Raw genomic sequence first — 24,298 nt, forward strand, 5'->3', positions numbered from 1 at the left:
TTCCTATTTCAAAATTCCACTGGTGACTCAATTCCTAAAGAGGGCTCAATAATGTGTTCCCTTCATCTCCTTTCCGGGTTCCGGTTTGGGACCTTAATCTGGTTTTAAAATTCCTGACGTGTGCTCCATTTGAACCTCTGCACACATGTCCGTTAAGGTTATTAACCTTCAAAACAATCCTATTGTTAGCTCTGACATCAGCCTGTAGAGTGAGCGAGTTGCAGGCACTTTCATCCAAGCCAACCTTTACCATCTTCCACAAGGACAGGGTTGTTTTAAGGGTCAAACCCTGGACTTTCATTTGAGTCAGAAAATTGTTCTACCTTCCTTCTATCCCGCACCTCATCCTGGTAAGGAAGAGGAAAGACTTCATAGGTTAGACCCTCAGAGAGTGTTAAGCTTTTGCATCTCCAGAATGTCTAAGTTGCGAATTGATGACCAACTCTTCATCGGATATACAGGACACATGCTACGTCAGACTGTTTCCAAAAAGACCTTGTCTAGACGGATAATTCGGACAATATCAGAATGTTACAGGCTTACAGCAAAAGACCCTCCTGAAGGTTTAAAAAATCACTCCACCGGGGGCATGGCTACATCTACGGCCCTTCAGAGGGGCATACCAATCGGAACAATTTGTGAAGCGGCAAAGTGGTCTTCCATACACACATTCACTAAACATTATTCCCTGAATTATTCCCTTGGCCAGGATGGTTCTTTTAACAAGGCAGTCCTTCATTCTATCCATGAAAATGTATGAATTCCAATTCTACTCCCTCCCCCAAACCTAACACTGCTTTGGGAGTCTGTCAAAGATGAGGAATACATGGGAGGATACAATCCATTAGAAGAACAAGTTACTTACCCCTGGTAACGTTCTTTCAACTGGATGTCCCTCCCACGTATTCCTCATCGCCCTCCCATCCTACCCCTCAGTTGAATTTCCCGTGCTATTACAGCTGCCGTTCCATCAAGACTTGAGTGCGGTCACTCCTGTGTTTTACAGGTATCTATGCTGCAAGAGGGAGGAAAAACAGAACTGAGGTCAATGGGCGTTGCATGTGCTACATATGCCTTCGATGACATCACCTTTGACAGAGGCCTTCGAGGGACATCGACTCAACGCCATCGACGCACAGCGCCCTCTGCCGAATCTTTTTTCCAAAACAGCTGAAGCTGCACATGTGTCAAAGATGAGGAATACGTGGGAGGAACATCCAGTCGAAAGAACGTTACCAGGGGTAAGTAACTTGTTCTTCTCTACAGGATGTGAACCCTTACTGTGTGCCATTCCTTTAGGCAATTGATAACTGTATATATGTTCAATAGTAGTGTTGTGTTGGTTTAAGTATTAATGCTGATCTTTGCTTGTGTAGTTTTAAAAGGCCTTTAATAAATGTTTATGTATTTTTTATATACAACTGACAAAGTAATTTGTACTGTCATTTGCTGTGTGTGCTCATTGTGGGCTTTCGATCACCCGCCGCCAATGATACCTTGATTGGTCTTGCTTGTCCAGAAGGTTACCCTGTTCCAAGAAACTAGGCTGACCTTCTGAACCTCTGCCCACCAGGCCAGAGTTCAGAAATCCATCTTAACAAGGACCAACGGACGGCGGACATGCAGAAAAAAAGAAAAGAAAAGTAAGAGACACACGATGATTGTCCAGTGGGTGAAAAGAACGGCATCACAGTAGCCGACGGTCACCGCAGTGTAAAAATGGTATGGGCCAGGACAGTACATGGGGGGACAGTACGTGTGGGCCGGTCCGGCGGTGTGAGAAAGAAGGCTGCAGGCGCTGTGAGCAAGCGCAATTGAGCTTAGCCTTAAAGCACGAACCTTGAACCGCGTCCATGACAACACCTTGCGGCCGTCGTCATGTGGTATTGTGTTGCCTAGGCGAGGACTAATGGAAAATGAGGACGGCAAGGCACACCCGGTCGTGCTCGCTGCAGGTTCCTAATGGGCCTCCAACCTCCAAGCGAGGCTTGGAGGTTACCATGGGAACGGCCACAAACAAAAACAAAGGGCCAAAAACACCCAAGGCGCGGAGGACTCTGCCTTAGAGAAAGGGACCGCTAAGGGAAAAAGGAGGAAAGAAATCAGCAGGGCATTGCTGGGTCCCTTGTGGAATAAGAAATGGGGAAAGGGAGATTAGTGTATCCCCAATGGCTGCCATACATCTTGAAGGTTGTGGCCTGAGTAGAACAAATCCAATTTGTAAAGCCAGAATAGTTATTTTCTGGACAGCTTATGTTCGATTTCTCTGGTGTTAGTTCCATGAATTGTGTCCACCACCCACCAGTTGAGCTCATCCTCACTGTGGTTCATGGACACAAAATGTTCGACCAGAGGTGCAGTCTTTGTCTTGGGTCTGATTTTGGAACAGTGTTCAATGATTCTAACTCTAATCTGCCTCGTGGTTTTGCCTACATATGTCTTCTTGCATGGATATTGAATCACATACACTACAGATGCTGTGAAAATTAAAAATTCAATCTTTGTTGTTGAATTTAAAGTTCATGGTCTTCATGGTAAATTTGCATATCACACAACTACTGCATGGGTAGTGTCCCTTGACAAGGGGCAGTCCCATGAATGTTCTCAAGTTAGTGGGAGGTTGGATGGAACAATTGTCCGCTGATACTAGGTATTGTTTCAAGTTTTTTCCTTTTTTGAAAGCAAAAAGGGGGGGTTCCCCACATCTAGGGTCACTAAAAGAAAATGGTTGGGTTCAAAGGGCACTCCCTCAATTAGATTGAAAACATCTGTGGTATCGTACAGGAACGATGGGGTTGCTGCTGCCAATGGTTTGAGAAAATAATCTATACAAATGTAAAAGGGAAATCCTTTGTGTTCTAGTATTGTGCCACAAAACAATACAATAGGCATTCCCAGTGGTTTGGCCAGATCGTTGTGTATTTCGGGCAAGATATAAAACTAGGGTGTCCTGGGATTGCTGGGAATATGGAATTCAAACTCTTTTTGGGTCAGGAAACCTGCTTCTTTTCCAGACAATGCAATTTCTGAAATCCTTGCTTGAATATTTGAGGTGGGATCACCTTGTAGGAGCTTATACGTATCTGTTGCAAGTAGAATTCTGTATGCCTCCTGTTTCGGGGACGTTGTCACAAGTCTCTCCCCTTCTCAACTGCTTTTGTTGTTTGCTTGCGACCTTCTGTGATGTCTTCTTTCTCACAGTCCGGGATTTGTACAATCTCGAACGATGGTCCTCGGATTCCAGCGTGAGGTTCGCTATCCAACTTCGGGGAGCATTCAGAAGTCCAGGGTGGATACCAGGAAGGAATGAAGTTTGCACTCAGAGGCACAGAACACCGTGACCAGAGCGTGGAAGAAAATCCAGGAAGATCGGAGGTAAGGTAGAGGAATGGGAGGAAGGATGGGGAATTCAAGGAACCGGGAACCAGGAATCAAAAGAGAGCCCCGAGCGAACTCTGGCAACACGTGTCCGACTACAGCAAGCGGTAGCGTTGAGACGCGCAGAGCCGGGGGGTGTGTCTGTTTTGTAGAGCGTGGAGCGTAGAGACTGGCCAGGATCATTCCATTTCAAGCAGCCATGTTGGAAGGATCACTGTATTCAATCCCCTATGGGTCAGGGACCAGGAAGTCCAGAGGGTACTCAGACGACAGTTCATGACAGTATGCCTCCTCTGAAACCCAGCTCCTCCGGATTGATAAGATGGAATCTTCGAACCAGCCTTGGGGCATTCATGTTTGACATGGGCTCCCAGGTGCGCTCACTGGGAGGGTATCTCTTCCATTCGACCAAATATTGTAGTTGACCACGTCGGTACCTAGAGTCACAGATTCTGGAAACCTCGTATTCGAGTTGGTCATTGACAATCACTGGGGTAGATTTTGGAGCTGTTCAAGATGATTGAAGATATGGTTTTAACAGTGAGGTGTGGAAGACTGGATGGATCCTTTTCCAGGATTCTGGTAGTCGGAGTTGAAAGGCCACTGGATTGACGATTATTTGTATAGAAAAGGGTCCGTAATACCTGGGAGCCAATTTATTTGGGCGCAGATGTCGAGGAAGGAGCTTTGAGGATAAACAGACTTTATCACCTACCGAGTAGGAAGGTCCAGGTCTTCTTTTGGAGTCAGCATAATGTTTAACGTCTCTTCGGGCCTTTTCTAAGTGTTCCTTTGCTTCTTTGTGTACGGTAATAAGGGTTTCAATCCAGGAATCTACCGCAGCAACTGGGGTAGGGTGTGGGAGAACGAAGGGTAGAACTGAAGGATGAAATCCTTGACTACAGAAGAAAGGACTGGTTTTGATAGCTGAATGATCCGAATTGTTATAAGCGAATTCAGCCACAGGTATTAAGAGTGACCAATCATCTTGGATCTTGGTAGCGAAGCAACAAAGGTATTGTTCCAGAGTTTGGTTTACACGTTCAGTGGCTCCATTGGTCTGTGGGTGATAACCTGAAGACAAGGCCCGTTGGATTCCCAGTATACAACATTATTGCTTCCAGAACTGAGATATGTACTGGGGTCCTTGGTCAGAAATTATCTTGGAGGGTAGCCCATGAAGCCGGAATATGGGTTCTAGGAAGATTCCGGCGAGGTCAGATGAGGATGGCAGTTTGTATAAAGGTGTAAAAATGAGCCATATGAGTAAACAAATCAATAGTAACCATAACAATTGTGTAGCCCCTGGAGGATGGTAGTTCCCCAATAAAATCTGTGGCAATGATTTCCCAGGGTCTTGTTGGTATTGCTGGTTGGAGCAGGAGGCCTGCCGGTTTCTTATTATCATGTTTGTTCTGATTGCAGACTGCACATGTCTGGATATGGATCTTGATATCATCCTTCATTTTCGGCCACCAAAACTGTCTTTGTATTAGATGGAGGGTGTTGGTAATGCCACGGTGTCCTGAATGAAAGGTATCATGACATAGGCTTGTGATCTTTTGTCTCAGTCCAGGAGTGGGAATGACCAACCGATTGTCCTTGAATAGATACCCGTCCTTTGTTTTGAGATTCCATCTATTGGTTCTCTTAAACTCCTTCCAGGTTTCAGAGGATTGAGTTTGAATTTGAATATTCTCCAGGAGGGTGAGTGCTTGGGCAACAAATATTGTGTGGCGAAACATCTTTGGGAAGGTCCGATCTTCAAGGGGTTCGTAATCAGGACGTCTGGATAAGGCATCGGCTATAATGTTATGTGTTCCAGGGACATGATGGATTTGAAACTGGTGTTGAGCAAAAAAGAAGGTCCAACGGGCTTGATGACTGTTTCTACATTCTAGAGATTGTAGAACTTGAAGATTCCGATGGTCTGTGAAAACTTGTACTGGGTGTTTAGCTCCCAGGAGGAGATGACGCCAGTCAGTGAAGGCTTGACAGATGGCTAGTAATTCCTTTTCCAAAACGGAGTAATGGGTTTCACTGGGAGTCAAGGTGCGAGAAAGATAGGTGATGGGGTGTTCTAACTTGTCATCCAACTCTTGCTTTAGGACTGCCCCAATGGCGTAGTTGGAAGCATCAGTTTCAACAAGAAAGGGTCGATCAATGTCAGGTTATGCTAGGATGGGGGCTTGTGTGAACTCCGACTTCAAGCGTTGGAACGCCGTATCTTGGACTGAGGTCCACAGGAAGGGGGTGTCCTTCTTTAACAATGTAACGATAAGATGCACAATCTCTGAAAAGGTTGGTATAAATTTCCGATAGAAATTAGCAAGCCCCAGGAAGGTTTAAATTTGCTTCACAGTAGTTGGAGCGGGCCAGGACAAAATGGAGTCTACCTTCGAGGAGACCATTCCAATACCTTTTGGGCTGAGAACGAATCCGAGGTAGTGAACAGTTGATACATGGAAAAGGCACTTCTCAGGCTTGGCCAGGAGCTTATGTTCATGTAGACTTTGTAAGACTGCCTTCACGTGCTCTTCATGTTTTAGATGGTCCTTGGAGTATATCAGTATATTGTCCAAAAATACAATGACGAAGATGAACAGCGTATCAGAGAACACTCGGTCCATAAAACGTTGGAATACCGCTGGGGCATTAGCAAGTCCAAAGGGCATACCCAGGTATTCAAAATGGCCAAAGGGAGTTCTAAAGGCTGTTTCCATTCGTCACCTTCCTTTATACGAATAAGATGGTAGGCACCCCTTAGGTCTAGTTTTGTGAAGACCACTGCACCTCTGAATGCTTCCAGGATATCCGAGATGAGAGGCAATGGGTAACGGTCCTTGAGAGTGCACTGGTTAAGGCTACGGTAATCTAGACATGGTCTGAGCTCCTTGGTGTCTTTCTTGGGAACAAAGAACAATGAAGCACCCGCTGGGGATTTAGATGGTCGTATGGTGCCATTTTCCATGTTAGTATCCAGGTATTCCCGGAGAGCCCTTTTTCAGGTTCTGATAAAATAAACATCCTGCCGAAAGGAATCACTGCTGAAGGTTCAGTATCGATGGCGCAATCCTCTGGTCTGTGAGGAGGGAGAGCTTGAACTATAGCGGTCGAAAATACATCAGAAAAGGCTTGGTAGGTCCTGGGAATCCGGATGATGTTAGAGACAGTGACTGGATTTTGCTGACTCTCTTGCGAGTCTTCAGAAGACTTTGGTAAGGAATCTAGGGATAAGCAGTGAGACATACAATGTTCAGATCCAAGGAACAGGAGCCTGCTGCCGAATTGATGTAGGGGTTATGCTTTTGTAACCAGGGCATTCCTAGAACCATCGTATAATGGGCTGATTTTATAATGTCAAATTTGATCCTCTCTCAATGGTGGTTTATAGAGAGTAGAATCTCTTTAGTTTGAAGGGTTATGGGTCCTGAAGACAGAGGTCTCCCATCAATGCCTCTACAGGTTGCATTGTTCCTCGAATTTCATGTGGAATGTTGTGAGCAGTGACCCAATCATGATCTAGGAATACGCCCATGGCTCCGCAATCTACTAATGCCAGGATGGGGTAGGATTCTTTCTTGGAAGGCGATAGAAAGGCCTGTAGAACCACAAGATTATTTTGTCCAGCAGAGTTCAAGGATGGAATTGATGTGGAGCAAACATCTCTCTCCCGAAACTGTGCCCCTTCTAGGATTGGGAGCTGGCATTTCCTGAACGCCGTGGAGGAGCAATAGGGCATTCTCTCACGAGGGGTTTATCGGAGGCGCCATGCATGCACAGACCTGTGAATCCATCGCATCCTCTCTTGTGGGGTAATGGGTCCACAGAAGGCCCCCAGTTGCATGGGTTCTGGGTCCGGGGTTGGAGAAACTGTGGGCTCAGATCTAGACGGGTGTTCTGTGGGGGCTTTTTGAAAAGCCGATTTAGACTTCTTTTTCTCCGCTCCTCTTTCTTGGATTCGGAAGTCTATTTCCAAGGAAATAAAGGAAGGAGCTTGGGCGAGCTACCCTAGCTAACTCATCCTTTAATTCTTCATTCAGACCTCTTTGGAAGAGGGTGAAGCTGGCTTCTTGAGACCAATTTGCTTCCTTCACGAGTTGCTTCAAATGGGTCACATAAGTGAGCATATCCTGGGATCCTTGTTGAAATTTGAGCAGTCTTTCCTGGGCACTGAACACCTGTTCTGGGCGATCAAACATGGCTTTTAGAGCATCCACAAACCCATCATAATCATCCAGGAGGGCGTCGCCCAAATTGACTAGGGGGTTGCCCAGGTCAAAGCATTTCCAGTGGGGTGTGAGATCATAAAGCCCACCTTTGCTCTAGGAGTGGAGAAGTAGTAGGGCTTGAAGGTGAAGTGCACTAAACATGAATCAAGGAAAGCACGGAGAGTCTTAGAAGAACCATCATACTTGTCCACTACTCCTCCCAATAACACACTTTCTTTCGTTGCAGAGTCACGTGACAAATATGTTCTTTTAATGCAGCATTCTCAGCCTTAAGGTTCTGTACCTCCGTGGTTAGTTTCTGCATGCCTTGCATGAGGTCTTGAACAGCGGCTTCCATCTCTGTATCTGTACCGTGTTTTAGGCGTCTCAATCTGTCACTAGTCTCTCCCCTTCTCACCTGCTTTTGTTGTTTGCTTGCGACCTTCTGTGATGTCTTCTTTCTCACGGTCCGGAATTTGTACAAACCTGAACGCTGGTCCTCGGATTCCGAGCTTCGCTATCCAACTTCCGGGAGCATTCTGAAGTCCAGGATGGATACCAGGAAGGAATGAAGTTTGCACTCGGAGGCACGGAATGCTGTGACCTGAGCGCGGAAGAAAATCCAGGAAGATTGGAGGTCAGGTAGAGGAATGGGAGGAAGGATGGGGAATTCAAGTAACCGGGAACCAGGAATCAAAAGAGAGCCCGAAACGAACTCCGGCAACACACGTCCGACTACAGCCAGGAGCATTCTGTTTCAAGCGGCCATGTTGGAAGGATCACTGTATTCAATTCCCTATGGGTCAGGGACCTGGAAGTCCAGAAGGGACGCAGACGACGGTTCATGACAGACGTTGCTATCCATGATCACTATACCCACTCCTTTATCAGGGCTTTTGATCACAATACTGCTGTCGTTCATGAGATTTTGAAGGATTCGTTTCTTTCTCAATCCAAAGTTCAAATCTCCCGGAGCGTTTTTGTCCTTAAAGGTGGCATCAAATCTGATGGTTTCTGTAGAGATCATGTTGTTGGTGGGGCTAAAAGTGGATTTGGGTCGTAATGGGGTTTTGGGCATGTCTGAATCTAAATTGATGTGCCCTTCAAAGAAATCATGCAATCTCATTTTGCAGAAGAATTGCATTAATTTGTTTAAATTTGTTTTTATTGTGTATGGTTTATAAAAACCTGTACAAAAATTACATTTCATTCAATTAAAGTTTAAAATTCTTAACATAACATAGATTTGCAAGTTCATACAAAACATACAAAAATGTAAACAGACATTTTCTGGAGGAATTGCCTTAATTCAATCTCACAGTTCATCTTGGAGCCAATGGACATGGGGACAAAGGATAAGCCTAATTGTAAAACAGCTTCTTCATCTCTCGTCAAAACCCTTTGGGAAATGTTAAAGACTGAGGAGTTGGTCTATATCTCCGATGTGCTCTGCTCCTGGTTTCCATCCTGTGGAGTTGGTGGGGCGGTGGTATAGCTTGGGGGTGGCGGTCCCATGTCTGCCTGCGTTGGCATAAGGAAGACATTCTGGAATTCCCATCCTCTTCTTGGCCTCCATTTGCCTCTCCCTAAAAAAGGACACCTAAAATGTCTACGCCTTTGCATGCCCCTCTCACAGTATTGGTCTTGGTTCACGTCTGAACCTGAAGATGAATCAGAGAACGTGACTCATTTTTTGTGCCTACCCCCTCTTTGATAGTGATTGAGAAGCATCTTTCTAGCAAACTGTAAAGGGAAATACTGTTTCCCTTGGCAATGCTGTCATTCAGCAGCTAAATCATGGGGAAGGTACTATTCTTTTAATCCTTAACACTGATCTAAATTCCTGTCATTGAGTTTTAATAACATTTATTTTTCTAATTTCGACTAAGCGTGCATGCAAAATAGGTGGTTCTTTAACAATGGTGCGCAGTTTTGGGACATGTTGAAAAATACTCAATTTACTCAAAATAATTCCCTTAACATGGTTACCTTGAATTGAACATATACACCAAATTTCGTATAGATTTCTTGGATTTTTTAATGAATAAATATTTGATCAACTACGGCCCCTTCCCATTCAATTTGGGGATACCTTCTGTCTGAATTTCTGTAAAAAGGTTTCGACGATTCTTCATGTTTTGTTTAAAAATGGGATTGTCCATGTGTTCTGTATTTATCTTCAAGGCTGAACATTGAATGAACCTCTCTTCTCTTGTGTCTAAGAGGCTAGCCAATGACTGAGGTTTTATTGATGACTGAGAATTAATACTGGCACTGTGTGAGCTTAAGTACCAATGAGTAACACTGCACTGTAATACTGTTCATTTTAGGTTGGTTCTCTGCCAATGAGGAAGATACTGTCACATTCTATTGGAATTTTTCTGCTTATGAATGAATCCGACTTCATCAGTTGCTTAAACTCTCAGTATGTCAAAATTGCAGTTTCTGACTTGTTTGTTTGGCTTGAGTGTGACATGATGAAGATAGTGGAAATACTCAGTAATGCTAATATAATGATTACATATCTCGTAAGTAAATTCTTTTTTCCATTTACAGGATGAAATATTCGTCTGACGAAACTATAGATGAGGTTTTCTCAACACTGCTATTTACTGAATTTGGAGATTTTACAGAGACATCATAATAAGTCCCTTCTTCACATACTTTTGTTTTAAAAGTCTTCAACATGGATATTACTGACAAAAGGTTGGAGTTCTTGCAGAATTATACAATGATGTCTTTGAGGTTGAAGATAGAAAAGTGGTCAAAGTTCTTGTCGTCAGATGAAAACAAACAGCAGCTGGTAGATTTCTTGACTCTTGCAGATTTAATGGTGTTGGTCATCAGCACCAACCCAGCAGGACAGTTATATGCAAGCTCTGGTTTCCCAACCTCTTTGAAAAGCAAAGGTGTTTATTTTGTCAAGAAGAGCAAGGACCCCATCACCAAGGACAACATCAAAACTATCCTGACCGTGGGAGATACAAGCACCACCCCTGTGGAGCAACTCATGTCAGTGGTGGAAGAGGTAGGAGTGCTTTCAAAACTGCTGCATTGCTGATAGGTTGGTTTTGAGTCTAGACTTGAAAATAGTCTGCATCACACGACACTGAACTAGATCCCAGGACCATGCACAAAACAGTTGTATCCCCAAGCAGAACTTCCTACTTGAAAACAAATTCTTTGCCTCATTTATCTTTGTTGGAACTTTCCACAAACAAGCCTTTGCGTACAAATGCATGTAAATGTAACTGTCTAGAAATAAGGTTAGTTTAAAAAGTGCACATTCTTGGGAACTGCAACTGTTTGCCATAATTGGATCTTCACTAATATTAATACATTTTAAATATTTCTGCATGTGTGCGGAATCTGAGATCACGTTTGGGGAAACCTCCATCCAGTATTCTGTAGCCAATAATATATTTAATGATAAAGCCTTTTTGGATTCTTTTTAACTTTTTGCCAGTGTAATTTAAAATGAACCCCCAGAAAACACACACATATTTCTTTTAAAGAACCTAGTTCTCATAATGTTAGCGTGCTGAAAATGAAATTGAAAGGATGTCATGTAAAAAACGAAAACTAGAAAACTGGTTCTTTGTGGCAGGCATTGTGCGCTGGCATCTGGTGATACATCCTAGTGGCAGTTTAGCTCAGTTGACTCTTTTTACTCTGAAGTTAGGTTCTAATGGATTGTGTCCACCCACGGATTCCTCATCTTTGATATTTGATATACCGATATCCTGCTTATAGCTTTGGGAACATCTCAACCGCACAGGGCGCTGCATGTGTCGCCGAGTTGAAAGTCTCTCCGCGCTTCCATCCATGCACTCAGACGTGACGTCAATGTTGGTATTAATAGCACGCACTGCGCCTCAGTTCTCTTCGAATATGTCAAGTCCGAAGACTTGTTTTAAGAGGTGTATGGACTGTGATTTGAAAAGGTTGATTACAGATCTGCACAGAATTTGCCTCTGGTGTTTTGGTGTGGAGCACAGCAAAACAAAAGAGGTGATGGCTGGAATGTTTTGAATTAATCTTAACCTCTGGCATTGCCCTGTTATGCTGTTATGTTATGTTATTTTATTTGTATTGCGCCAAAGCCCATCGGCATCCAGGCGCAGAGAGACAGAAGTGTGAGTCTCGGCTACTAAAGAATCAGTCATTGATTAAAAAGTACTGTTTTTAACTGCTTTCTGAATTGGAGATGATTTTCAATTTTTCGTACTGTTAATGGCAGGGCATTCCAGGCTGTTGCCCCCGGACATGAAAGGCCCGACCAAGGCCCCTGGTATTAATAGCACGCACTGCGCCCCTTGCCTCAGTTCTGTTCTTCCGCATGTCAAGCACACTTCGAATAGTTTGATCGCCTTAGCGATTTTTTCAATTGTGTATTTTCATCTTCGAATATGTCAAGGATGAAGACTTGTTTTAAGAGGTGTATGGACTGTGATTTGAAAAGGTTGATAACAGATCTGCACAGAATTTGCCTTTGGTGTTTTGGTGTGGAGCACAGCAAAACAAAAGAGGTGATGGCTGGAATGTTTTGAATTAATCTTAACCTCTGGCATTGCTCTGTTATGTTGTTATGTTATGTTGTTTTATTCCTATTGTGCCAAAGCCCATGGGCATCCAGGCGCAGAGAGACAGAAGTGTGAGTCTCGGCTACTAAAGAATCAGTCATATTGATTAAAAAGTACTGTTTTTAACTGCTTTCTGAATTGGAGATGATTTTCAATTTTTCGTACTGTTAATGGCAGGGCATTCCAGGCTGTTGCCCCCGGACATGAAAGGCCGGACCAAGGCCCCCGGTACGTTTAACCGGGTGCTGTTTCAAGGAAACGCTCTCAGCCGATTTCACATTTCTTTGAGGATGGTATATGCTTACTCGCGCTTTCAAATAACACAGGAGCATTCCCATAAATACATTTGTGGCAAGACGTTAATAGTTTAAAATGGATACAAGCTGCCACTGGTAGCCAGTATAATCTTTTCCGTGCTGCAGTGGTTGGTTCTGGCCGTTTCATCTGAAAGATAATTGTAGCTGAGTTTTTAATTTTTTGGTGCTCTTGAACATCTAACCTGGTTGCACCTCCCAGTAAGGCGTTACAGTAATCAACACAAGGGAGGATCATGGCCCTCACCAGTTTAGTTCTATTTTTTATTGAAATAGAGGCGCAATCTGTCGAAGCACCTTGAGGTGATAGTTCGTGTTTTTTGTGATAGCAACCACATTACTTTGCAGTCTAAGCTTTCCTCCATGTAAGTGCTGAGAGCCTTAATTTTAGGCACAACCTTTATTTGGCTACCATCAATAATAAAGTTGGAATACTTCTGGCTAAGACTGACTCTTGTAAGTCTCGGGCCAAACAACATAAACTCTGTCTCGGCCGCGTTCAAACACAGCCAATTAGTTCACATCCATCCTTTAATGATCAGATAGATTATATCCAGCAATAGCTGATCCTTCTCGTGGTCCCCGGTGACGTCCAGGACCAGTTGAAAATCATCCGAGTAATTGCAGAAAAAGACATCCATCAGTGTCAACTCATTAGACAATGGTAGAATGTAAATGTTGAACAACAAGGGGGAAAGACAAGCCGCCTGTGGGACCCCACATATGATAGTTTCCACCTCAGAAGCATTGTCACCCCAATAAACTTGAGAGAGGCGGCTCTCCAAAAAGGATTTAAGCCATGTAATTGCCTCTGACGCGAGTCCTCCAACCGTAGCCATACGCTCTAGCAGGATTTTATGATCTAAAACCCAGACCTTGATCATGCTGGGGATGGAGTTCAGGTACTGAGTTCGCAAACCCGAGCCGGAGTTTGTACTAACTCCACTTTTAGTGCTCTGGTTGTGACTAGGGGTCATTTTAGGAGGAGAAGTTCGGAGTTCCTCAGTTATTTTATGTTGTGCTTTACGCAATTTGTCGGAAAAGGCTTTTAGCACTTTATTGCAGTCGTCACTGGTGGGTTTAATGGAAGGAATGGCATAAATGGGTTTCTCCCATGTTCTAAAAAGGTGAAAAAGTTCTTTCATTTGGTCCCCGGCTGAATGGATCTGATCATTATAAAAGGTCTTCTTTACTTCGATAATCTTATTTTTGTACGTCCTCTCTAACTGTTTCCACGCCAGCAAATTCTTTTCGGATTTATCTTTACACCACTTACGTTCCACTTGCCTTTTATTAGTTCTTCCGTTAAATCTGTGATGAACCCTTTATGTCGGTTAGGTAAATCTCTAACTGATTTGGTCTTAAGTGGGGCATGTTGATCTAGCATGGGCAATGCTTTAGACCATCGTTCTTCACCAAAAAGCCATTACAAAAGAGGAAAGACCATATGCAAATTATGGTTGGTTCCACCCCAAAAGTGGCAGTCCACCCGGAACTACTTGGTCACATCCCTTCTGCACAAGACCACAAACATCCCTAGACATGTTTTGGCCTCTTTGGGCATCATCATTGAGGAGTAGCTTGGGTCTCTAGGCCCAGCAGACATGGGACCCCCCGTCTGGGCATACCTGTCCCACTCAGGGTGACTACAGCAAAACAAAAGAGGTGATGCTGGAAGGTTTCAAATTAGTCTTCACCTATGGCACTGAGCAACCCTCCAGACCATCGATCTTCGCTTTCCAAGCCATATGGTCTTTGCCTTTTCTGTAATGGCTTGTCAGGCAAAGAACGAGGGTCTGGAGGGTTGCCCAGAGCAATTTCCAGAGGTCCAAGATTCATTCTAACCTTTCAGCCATCACCTCTTTGTTTTTGCATTGTCACCCCGAGTGGGACAGGTATGCCCAGATGTGAGGCCGAAACATGGATGGGTATGCTTGTGACATAACAGTTCAGGTGGACTGCCTCTTTGGAGTAAGACCAAGGCTGTGTTGCATATGTTCATCAAACATGTTCTTTTCAAAGATCAAAGAAGAGGAATCCTCGGGAGGAACATCCAGTACAAATAACATTACTAGGGGTAAGTAATTTGTTCTTCTCCATCATGCAGATCATTATTAAATTAATAAATCCTGAATATCTCCTTCCATGTGTGGGTTCTGAGAATGCTTTTAAATACCAGATATCTCTTTCTTGACTGACATTAACTAGTCTCACATTTAACAGATTATATAAGGCATGAATTACCTATCGTAATTTATAAGAATATTGCAAGTCATAGAGCCGTTTCTTCAAGGTCTCGGAACTCTGAGGTGACTTGAAATATCCTTTTTACTGACAGTGGGTGGTATTTTACTCCAGCATTAGATCTTTCATAGATTCACATGCTGTGAATATTCCCAGTCGTCAGGCTGGGAATCCCTGGTTACTTTAATTTAGTACTTTTCCTATGGAAATACTTTTGACACCTTGAGTGTCCCATCAACATCGTTGTGGGTGCATTTGGTCCCTACAAATAGGACGTTGAGTATGTAGCTCCGCCCCAGCAGCTTCCCCTCAGATTTTAACTGTCTTCTTAGCTGGTGGGATTCCTCAAGTTCTTCTTGTCACTGAGAAATCCTCTTTATACTCCAAAAATATATATTTTTACAACAGTCAATCCGGAGCAACCGACGACTCTTCAGGGGTGTCGGCAACAAAAATGGAGACCGTTTGCTCTAAAAAATCCTTATTCAGGGCCTGTGGGGTGTGCAGTCTAAAAAACGTTTATGAACGTGACAGGCATGTAGATTGTATATACTGCCTATACCCTAATCATTCCTCAGAAGAATGTGAAATCTGTCAGGGTTTCTGTCAGAAAATCCTCAAGGACAGGAAGCGTTGACTGATTTTCTGGCTAAATGAAGAGGCATACCCAGCATCGGAGACGACCTCATCAAGGAATGGTAGAGTCACCACTCCCTCTGAAGAGCGTTCAGCGTTCGCCATCAAGCAACAGATCCAGGTCGGAAGAACGAAAAAACAGAGAAGAGTTTAGACGAAATTGTAGACGTGCCACGACAAGACTGCCACACTGTCATGATCCCAGCAAAGGAATACAGGTCCCATTTAGAAACACTAGGGAGGCAAGGAACTTCATATCAATCAGTGGGTCAACAGTAGCTTCAAGCCTGGCGCAGAAGGCATTTGCCTCACTATTAGCATTGCATCCATAGGCTCATTGCACTTACATTGCCTTCCCTACCCTCAACATGGTCGCCGCTAAGTCCGTACTTAACTTGCAGTGCATGCTACGCCTGTTGTAGAGGGAGCTACTTAAGCCCCGCCTCTGCTGGAGCACTCACTTTGCGTCTTCTCTGCTGATAGCGATCCAGCGATCTCCTGACAGAACCTGTCAATAGAAGAAAATGAGTTCAAAGATATTAATTTCGACAGCAAATCAACAGAATACGAGTAGACTGGTAATGACTTACCGAACCAAAGTTTTTCCAAGTTTTTCATCAATCTGCTGTTATATTATTATATTGTTATATCTGTCAGAAGTTCCGTCGCAGCTGCCGCATTTCTTCTCTCAGCAACCTTTGTTCGCAGTCGCAGGGCCTTCTTCCAAAAGTGTTCCTCAGCAATCTCTGCATCGTCCTAAGGTATTTTCATCCACAGTTCCTCCGAAGACCCGCAAAACAAAGGTATTTAGTGAATGAATTAACATTTAAAAGGAAAGAAAGAAGAAGTTACATATGTGCTTACCTGAAGTCTCAACAAGGCTTTTCTTCGCTTTATTCTTACCTCACCTGTCTCTGAAGGCAGCTATTACTCGTTTCGACGAACTGACATAATTTATTGTTTTCTCAAAATGAGTACAGTTGCAGCCATACCGCAGCATCTGCCCCTTTTTAGGGAACCAAGAACCTGCAAATATTAAGGAACATTTTAGTAAGAGAGATCTCTCCAACAAAGAGACAACTCAGAATCTGATGAACTGTATATAATTAGATTTTCTTCAAAACACTTATCCAAGATACCTCTAGAAGAGGTTTGGACATCAATCAGTTATGAATCTGCCGACTCCACAGCCCCCTCAGATTAAAAGTTACCTACCCAACATGCCCCTATAGAATACAGGATGGAGAGCTCCACAAAACATAAGCACAGGTGAGAAGGGAGGGTTTATTCAAAGGCACACTGTTTTATAGTTTATGTTTGTGAATGGGAATTACAATAGTTGTGTTGTTATGCTTGTTTCCACAGAATTAGAGCCCAGATAACAGGTCCTCTTACTGAAAAAGCATTACGCTCCCACGGAGTGCTAAGGTAAGCGTTACACACACAACCCCGGTCTCCTTCTAAAAAGAAACTGGTTGGCCATGAAAAAAATCAGTCTACGAAAGCGACGACGACCAATACTATACCATCGTCGTCAAAGCATACGAATAAGGGCTCACGTCCGTCAACAAAGTCTACCTCCCATCCATCAAGAACATCCTCACCGTCGAAAGACAAGCATAAGACCAAATCGTCCACGAAGACCCCACCTTTGTCAACGAAGAAGAAACACCACTCGTCATCAGTCTCGTACTTCGAGAAAGGGGCATAGAACAAGAGTCGTCGACGATACATCCTTCAATGAAATCGGGACATCACTCGTCGACAGTGGAAAAAAATGAAAATATCCAGGGAGTGAAACAACAGTACACACACCCCTGTACTTAAGGGATTCTAAGAACTCCAACGGCAGAGCCCAGGCAACTTTCTCTATTTGTGTCAACCATAAAATACACCAACATCATGCCTGATGAAATCCTACAACATGAGATAACGTCTGACTTTGAGCCTACTAGGAAGGAGTGCCCAGGAGTCACAGATTCGGATTCCAAAGAATGTACAGTGATCCAATCGCATGCACTGGAAAGATCTTCCTTTCGGCCCCAATCAAGAGGGGAAAGAACACCAGTAAGGTTGCAAAGTGTACCCCTCGGTTTTCCCTCTACACCATCGGGAACAGGGATTTTTTTTAAAATATATTTTATTTTATCTCAACCAAACAACATTAAAATAAAACATAAATAAAGCACATCAAACAACAAAACCAAACAAACAAAAAATAAGGCACTGCAATCCCCATCCCTCCCCCCTATGAGCCTGTAGAGTGTCCGCCTTCAGTGTCCATTCCGTGCTGTGGGGCCACATCGCTCACAAGTCCAGTCCAGGCCGATCCCGCACCAAACAGCTCAGTTAACAATAACTTCCATGCCGTGAGAGAGCCTATTTCTTCCTCATTCCCTGCCATACTGCCCTCTTGCCACACTGTCGTTTCGGCATCCGCCCATTTTTGGAGATCGCGCCACCAGACCTCCACTCGCGGCTTATGACATTTCTTCCACCCCATGGCTATCCTACGTTTGGCAAGCACATAGGCCAGATCTTTAAGTTTCTCAACATGTCGAAGCTTACGCGCCCTGGGATACCCTCCCAGCAGACAAGCCCAAGCCGAATCCACCCTAAGCGTGATACCCCTCCCTGCCAGCCTCTGCGCCACTTCACCCTAATAGGTTGCAATCACTGGGCACGCCCAGAACATGTGTATCATGTCCGCATTCTCTTCGTTACACTTGGGGCACGCCTGGCGCCCACCATCCGAAAATTTGGAAATTCTAAGGGGGGTCATATATGCCCTGTGCGTAATATAGAGCTGTATCTGCTTGAACCTGGCGTTCCTCGATACCTTTTTATGGTACCCCAGGGCGCGCTCCCACATCCCATCCGACATCGGGGCCCCCATCTCCGCTTCCCACTCCAGTCTTAGGTGCCCCAAATCCTTCCCAACCTTTGTCATCAACATCTCGTACAACCTAGAGACCTCGTGCCCACCTTCTGATGCATCGTACATTGTTTCCAGCGTGGCATCCGGTTCATCGGCCAAAATAGTTTCGGGCCACGTGCCCTGGACCTCCCGGACCACCCTATGATATGTTACATATTGACCCCTGTGTAGTCCCGACCCTGCCTCCAGTTCATCGAACTCCATCAGAGTCCCATCCTGCCAAATGTCGCCCATAGTGATCAACCCCACTGACTCCCAATATGTCCGGATAATGGCTCTCAGCTGCCCGTCTTCCTTTGCCAGGGCGACCAGAGGTAACTGCGGCATACACCCCAAGTAGTCACCCATCATCCGGCAGGCACGCCGCCATATGTTCCTGCCCAGGGCTAGCATCTTAGGACGCTCTCTCATCCATGAACCAGTCACCCAGATCACCTCCCGCAAATAGAAGGGGGAACAGTCTCTTCCTAGCAGCCTGTGTTCGGAGGTCTCTTCATCTGAGAGCCACCTGGCCACGTATTGCAGTTGCGCCGCAATATAATAGGCCTCAAAGTTTGGCAGCTTCACGCCACCTTTCTCGTAAGAGTTCTGCAATTTCCATAATGCGACCCTGTTGCGCGTGCCGTGCCACAGGAAATTCCTACACACGCTATCTAACTTAGCGAAAAACTTCCTAGGTATCATATACGGGATGTTATTAAAGTAATGCAGGAGCCTGGGCAGCACCACCATTTTAAGCATAGCTCCACGACCCATCATCGGTAAAGGCAATCTTTCCCAGAACCTCATGCACTTCTCAATCTTTCCCACAGCTAGCTCAGTATTATGCCTGTGTTCTTCTTCGGTCGTGTGATACACGTCAATGCCCAGGTACCGGAAGGAGCTCATCGCCCACGGGATCCGCAGCACTGGCAACCTTTCCACCGGTATCCCCACATAACTGCCTAGCGGGAATAGTGCGGATTTCTGAGGGTTGACCGCTATGCCGGACAACCAGGCGTACCTCTCCAATACCTCCAAGATATACTGCAAATTCTCTTCCGGATGTTTCAGGTATAACAGCATATCGTCTGCATACAGGGATATAAGATGGCACTCCCCTCCCACCTCTATGCCCACCGGGTCATACTGCTGCCGGAGGTAGATTGCTAAGGGTTCGAGGGCCAGTATGTACAACATTGGGGACCAAGGACACCCTTGCCTGGTGCCTCTGCCTAACTGCCATCTATCTGACACCACTGCGCCCGTGCGGACCCTAGCCAGAGGCGCACTATATAATAGCTCGGCCCACCTCATGTAGCATGGTCCCAGTCCGAACTGCCCCAAAGCCGCCAGCAGCCATGGCCATCGAACAGAGTCGAACGCTTTAACCGCGTCCAACGCCACTATCGCCATTTCGCTGTCCTCACTGCCTCCCCATTCCACCACCCTGTGAAGGCGTCTGTGATTGTGAGTAATATTCCTGTTCGGGACATAGCCCATCTGGTCAGGATGGATCAGCTTGCCTATTACCCTCTGCATTCTGGCCGCCAGGACAGCTGTTAGGATCTTGCTGTCCTGGTTCAGCATCGACAGGGGCCGGTAGGAGCCACAATCATGTCCCGGTTTATTGGGTTTGGGGAGCGGTACTATAATCGCCTCCCTGAGTGATTCCAGCAACCGCCCCACCTCGAACGCTTCATTAAACATCTCCAGCATGGGCGGGAGCACCTCCTCTCCATACGCTTTATAAAATTCACTGGGGAACCCATCCGCTCCTGGGGCCTTGCAAGTGGGTAGCTGCCGCACAATCTCCTGCAGCTCCTCCAGAGTGATCGGAGCATCCATCTCCTCTCGCTCTTCGTCACTTATCTTGGGCAGGCCTATGTCTTCAAGTACTACCTCTATCTCCTCCCGGCTTCCCCCCTCTCGATCCTCATATAATGCCTGATAATATTCCACGAATGCTCCATTCACCCCTTCCTGGGTGTCCTCCTCCACTCCCTTTTCAGTGATAACTGATCGGATCGGGGATCTTGGGGTCTCGCTCTTATACAGCCAAGCAAGAAGCCTGCCCGTCTTGTCTCCCCCGGCATGCAACCTCTCAATGTACTTCCTGTAATTCAGATTACAGAGCCTGTCCCAATGTTCTGCACACCTCTGCTGCAGATTAATGACCTCCTCCGTGTCCGTCCCACCCTCCCCCAGCTCTCTCTCCAACTCAATCTCCGCTCTACGCAGATCTGCCAGGACTCCTCCCATTAATCCCTTGGATTTCGCAATGGCAACCCCCCCTCATTACAACCTTAAAGGCCTCCCACAAGGTACCAGCCGACCTGACACTGCCTGTGTTCGCCTCAAAGTAAGCAACTATCTCCTCCCTCGCGTCCTCTCTAAAGACTGGATCCCAGAGCGCTTCCGCCCTAAGGCGCCATGTTGGAATTCGCGCACGTGGGGGACAAAGCTGCCAACGCATGACCAGGGGCGAGTGGTCCGAAAGGACTCTCGCCCTGTAGTCTATCTGGTCACACTCCGCGACAACGTCCGGAGTGGCGAAAAAGTAATCTAGCCTTGTGTGTAACTGGTGCGGGGACGAGTAATGCGAATATTGCCTCACGCCAGGGTGTCTCGTCCTCCACACGTCCGCCAGGCCAAGGTCTACCAGCAGCGCCAGCAGTATCCTAGCCGCCGGGCTGGGCCTGTCCACCCTGTCATCCGACCTGTCTTCCTTGGGGTTTAGTACACAATTAAAGTCCCCTCCCCAAATCACCGGACCCCCCATCCCTTCACCCAATCTAGTGATCAGTGTCCTAAAGTATGTCGCCGTGTCACGGTTGGGAGCATAAGTATTTATAATACACACTACTTTATTTTCCACAAGCCCCCTTACCATGACCAGCCTCCCATCAGACTCCACAACTTCCCCAAGTAGCTTAAACGGGACATGTGGTGCAACCCAAATCAGCACACCTCTAGCATAGGCAGAATATGTAGATCCAACTACTGTCCCTCTCCACTTTCTCCCCACCAGTTCCAGTTTGTCCCGTGTCAGATGTGTCTCCTGTAACAAGGCGATGTCTATCTTTTGCCTTTTCAGGTACAACATGACCTTGTTACGCTTAAGGTAGCTGTTAAGCCCCCTAACGTTCCACGTTAGTATCCTAAGGTCCCCCATGATGTATCAGTGACTTCCATCTCTCTCCCAGGTCCACTCGCCTCCCCCCTACCTCAAAGGCCCCCATTCCCAGTTTCTCACCCAGGCTCATATAAAAACTGACCCACCCCACCCCCCTAACCCAACCAACTGCCCAGCTCCATCCCTGGATCTCAGGCATCCCTGTGTTCGGTTCTCTCTGGAACCCAAGTAGAGAACCCGACAGGGTGTCACCCCACACACAGTGACTAAACTAAACTCAAACTGGGGTACAAAGAACAGCCCCCGGAGGCTCCCCTCCCGCACTTCCGTATCCGCGCACACGGACCATGTTTCAAAGTCCTAACGCATACACTACCAAACAAAGTCATACCGACTATATTCCAGTCCCAATGTTCATAGCCCAACCGGGCCCGCAGCATCACTTATCTCTTCCCGTTCCATCCGCCGTCCGCTCATCTGGCTCCTGAGGACAGTTTTGTGCATCGAGCCATTCCATGGCCGCCTCCGGAGTGTCAAAGAACAGCATCTTAGACTTGAAGAAAACCTTCAATCTGGCCGGGTAAAGCAACATATACTTGTACCCTGCTGCCCGCAATCGCCTCTTGACCGCCCCAAAGTTCATGCGACTGCGCTGCACTTGCAAGGTGTAATCGGGGTAAGCAGTAATGGTCGCCTCTCCTCGCCGTATGGTGCCCCCCTTACGAAAGTGCTCAAGGATCCTTTCCCGATCCCGATAATTAAGGATCTTGGCGATCACAGGCCTAGGTGGGTTCCCCGGCGGTGGTCTTCTGCTCAAGGCCCTGTGCACCCTCTCCACCGCAAACCCCTGCGACAGGGCTCCCCCAGTGATCTCCTGCAGCAGCAAGTTCTCAATAAACTCCGTGGGATTCTGGCCTTCAGCCCCCTCCGGCAGGCCCACGATGCGAACGTTGTTTCTCCGGGCACGTCCTTCCGCCTCTTCAGCCCTACTTTCCAAGTTGCCCACCCGCTGCACCAGGGCATGGATATTGCGCTTATGTGCGGTGCAGTCCGCTACAGTAGGGCCCATCTCCTTTTCCAAAGTTTCCGTGCGCTCAGCCAGGGCTCGCACATCCTGCCTCAGGAGGTTCACGTCCTCCTGCACCGCCCCAACCTGTAGTTCCAACACAGTTTTCAATTCGGCCACAGCAAGTTGGAGCTTGGTCTCCCACGTCGCCTTCAGGTCCGCGATCGCAGCGAGGACCTCCTGGTTCGCACCACCACCCCCGGCGGCCATCTCCTTGGTCTGAGTCTTATCCTTGCTCCTGGCGCCCTCCAGGCCGGGCGACGTCTTGGCGTAGTCGTCGAGCGTGGGCTGTTTATTCTTCGCCCTCAGAAGCTTGTTAGACATATCTCCAGTCAGGAGCGTCCCTCTGGCCGCGCTCCGGTCCAGGCCAGGGAGGCACTGTGCCCATACACCACGACTCTGTTGAGAGTCCCAGCTCGCCCAGTAGTCTCAGGCACCGCTGTTGTCCGGCGCTCCCTCCAGATGGGCAGGGTCGTGCTGCCCCCTTCGTACCGCCGAGGCCATTTTGTCGTCCGGCGAGGTCTCGCCGCCAGTGCTTCATTCGGCTCTTAAGTACCCGTGCGCACTACGAACCCGTATAAAAGTGTGTCTTCGCGTGCAGCCGGACTTCATGTACACAGTCTTCCAATCTTCGCCAAATCACCGCGGTCCCAGCGCGGTATCAGTCGGATTATGTACGGATCAACGGGAGCTCCCGTTCAGGCACGTCCTTTCACATGGCTTCCAAGCCACACCCCCCACCATCGGGAACAGGGATGACGCCAATGTACCCTCTTATAAATCCACAGTCTCTACTATCCCTGCAAGCACTTTCAACTCTACAAAGTCTACTGGGACAACTCAATGTTAGGCTTCCACCGCCTCAGCCTCAGGGGATCCCTCAATACAGGGCAGACCAGGTAACGCCAAGTCAGCAAGCACAAGCAGTACAGGGAAGAGATAAGGGGCACTTGTCCCGAGACCACGCCAAACGCTCACGTTCGGCACACATGTCTCAAACTCCACCCAGTCCTCCTCCTCCATGAAGAGGTAGTCTACTAATAGGCGAACAAGAGGAAGGGGAGCTGGTGGATACAGACCAGGACACGGATCCAAGAGACATGAGCTCTTCCACCACTTCCAACTCTCCTCACCAAAATGATACTTGGGATACAGATGACCCAGACCAGGAAACACAAGATAGTCCAGCACAACCTTCTCCATCGGACGACATTGGTGCTTTCCATGCCATGGTCTCAAAGGCGTGCCAAGAATTTGGGCTGACCCTAGCAGAGTAAAAGAAAGACTGTTTCCTTTTTGATCCTATGGGTAAGCGCCGAAAAGCTGTATTTGCAATGCCCATTCTAGATCACGTCTGGCAAAAGGGATTGCGAACCCTGAAACACCCTTTCACTGAACCTGCATTGATATGATATGATATGGCATTTGTAACGCGCCTATACACAAGTGTTTCAAGGCGCAACGAGGCAGGGGGGGGACAAGGGGAGACAGACAACGATCCTACTAGGCCAGGTGTCATTCAGATCGCGCATGTGCAAGGGTAGAGGGGACTGGGAAAAAGTGCAAGGGGAAGGGAGAGGGGGAAAGTGCTGTACATGGTTAGTAGAATACAAGATAAATAATAGGGCCAGCTGGTGGCAAGTGCAAGGAAAAGTGCAGGACATGGTTAGTAGAATACAAGATAAATAATAGGGCCAGCTGGTGGCAAGTGCAAGGTAAGTGCCGGGAGAAGGGGCTGTAGGATACAGAGACAGTCCCGTAGTGCAGGTAGGCAGTTGAGGGAAGAGTGGCTGGGCCAAGGACAGAGATCGGA

The 24,298-nt window shown here is 46.7% G+C and overlaps 1 protein-coding gene across 1 annotated transcript in view; it reads left to right on the top strand.

The window, feature by feature from the left end:
- Window positions 1-10,152: 10,152 nt before the first annotated feature.
- The window catches only part of DNAH17 (dynein axonemal heavy chain 17), an 8,024,690-nt gene continuing 8,010,544 nt past the window's right edge, over window positions 10,153-24,298 (top strand). The window contains exon 1 of the mRNA XM_069655242.1: window positions 10,153-10,617. Coding sequence (XP_069511343.1) covers window positions 10,276-10,617 — 342 coding nt within the window. The 5' untranslated portion in view covers window positions 10,153-10,275. The remainder of the gene's footprint in view (window positions 10,618-24,298) is intronic.

Source organism: Ambystoma mexicanum, chromosome 3q (assembly GCF_040938575.1).
Source record: "Ambystoma mexicanum isolate Mex_15411 chromosome 3q, UKY_AmexF1_1, whole genome shotgun sequence".
Taxonomy (NCBI): domain Eukaryota; kingdom Metazoa; phylum Chordata; class Amphibia; order Caudata; family Ambystomatidae; genus Ambystoma; species Ambystoma mexicanum.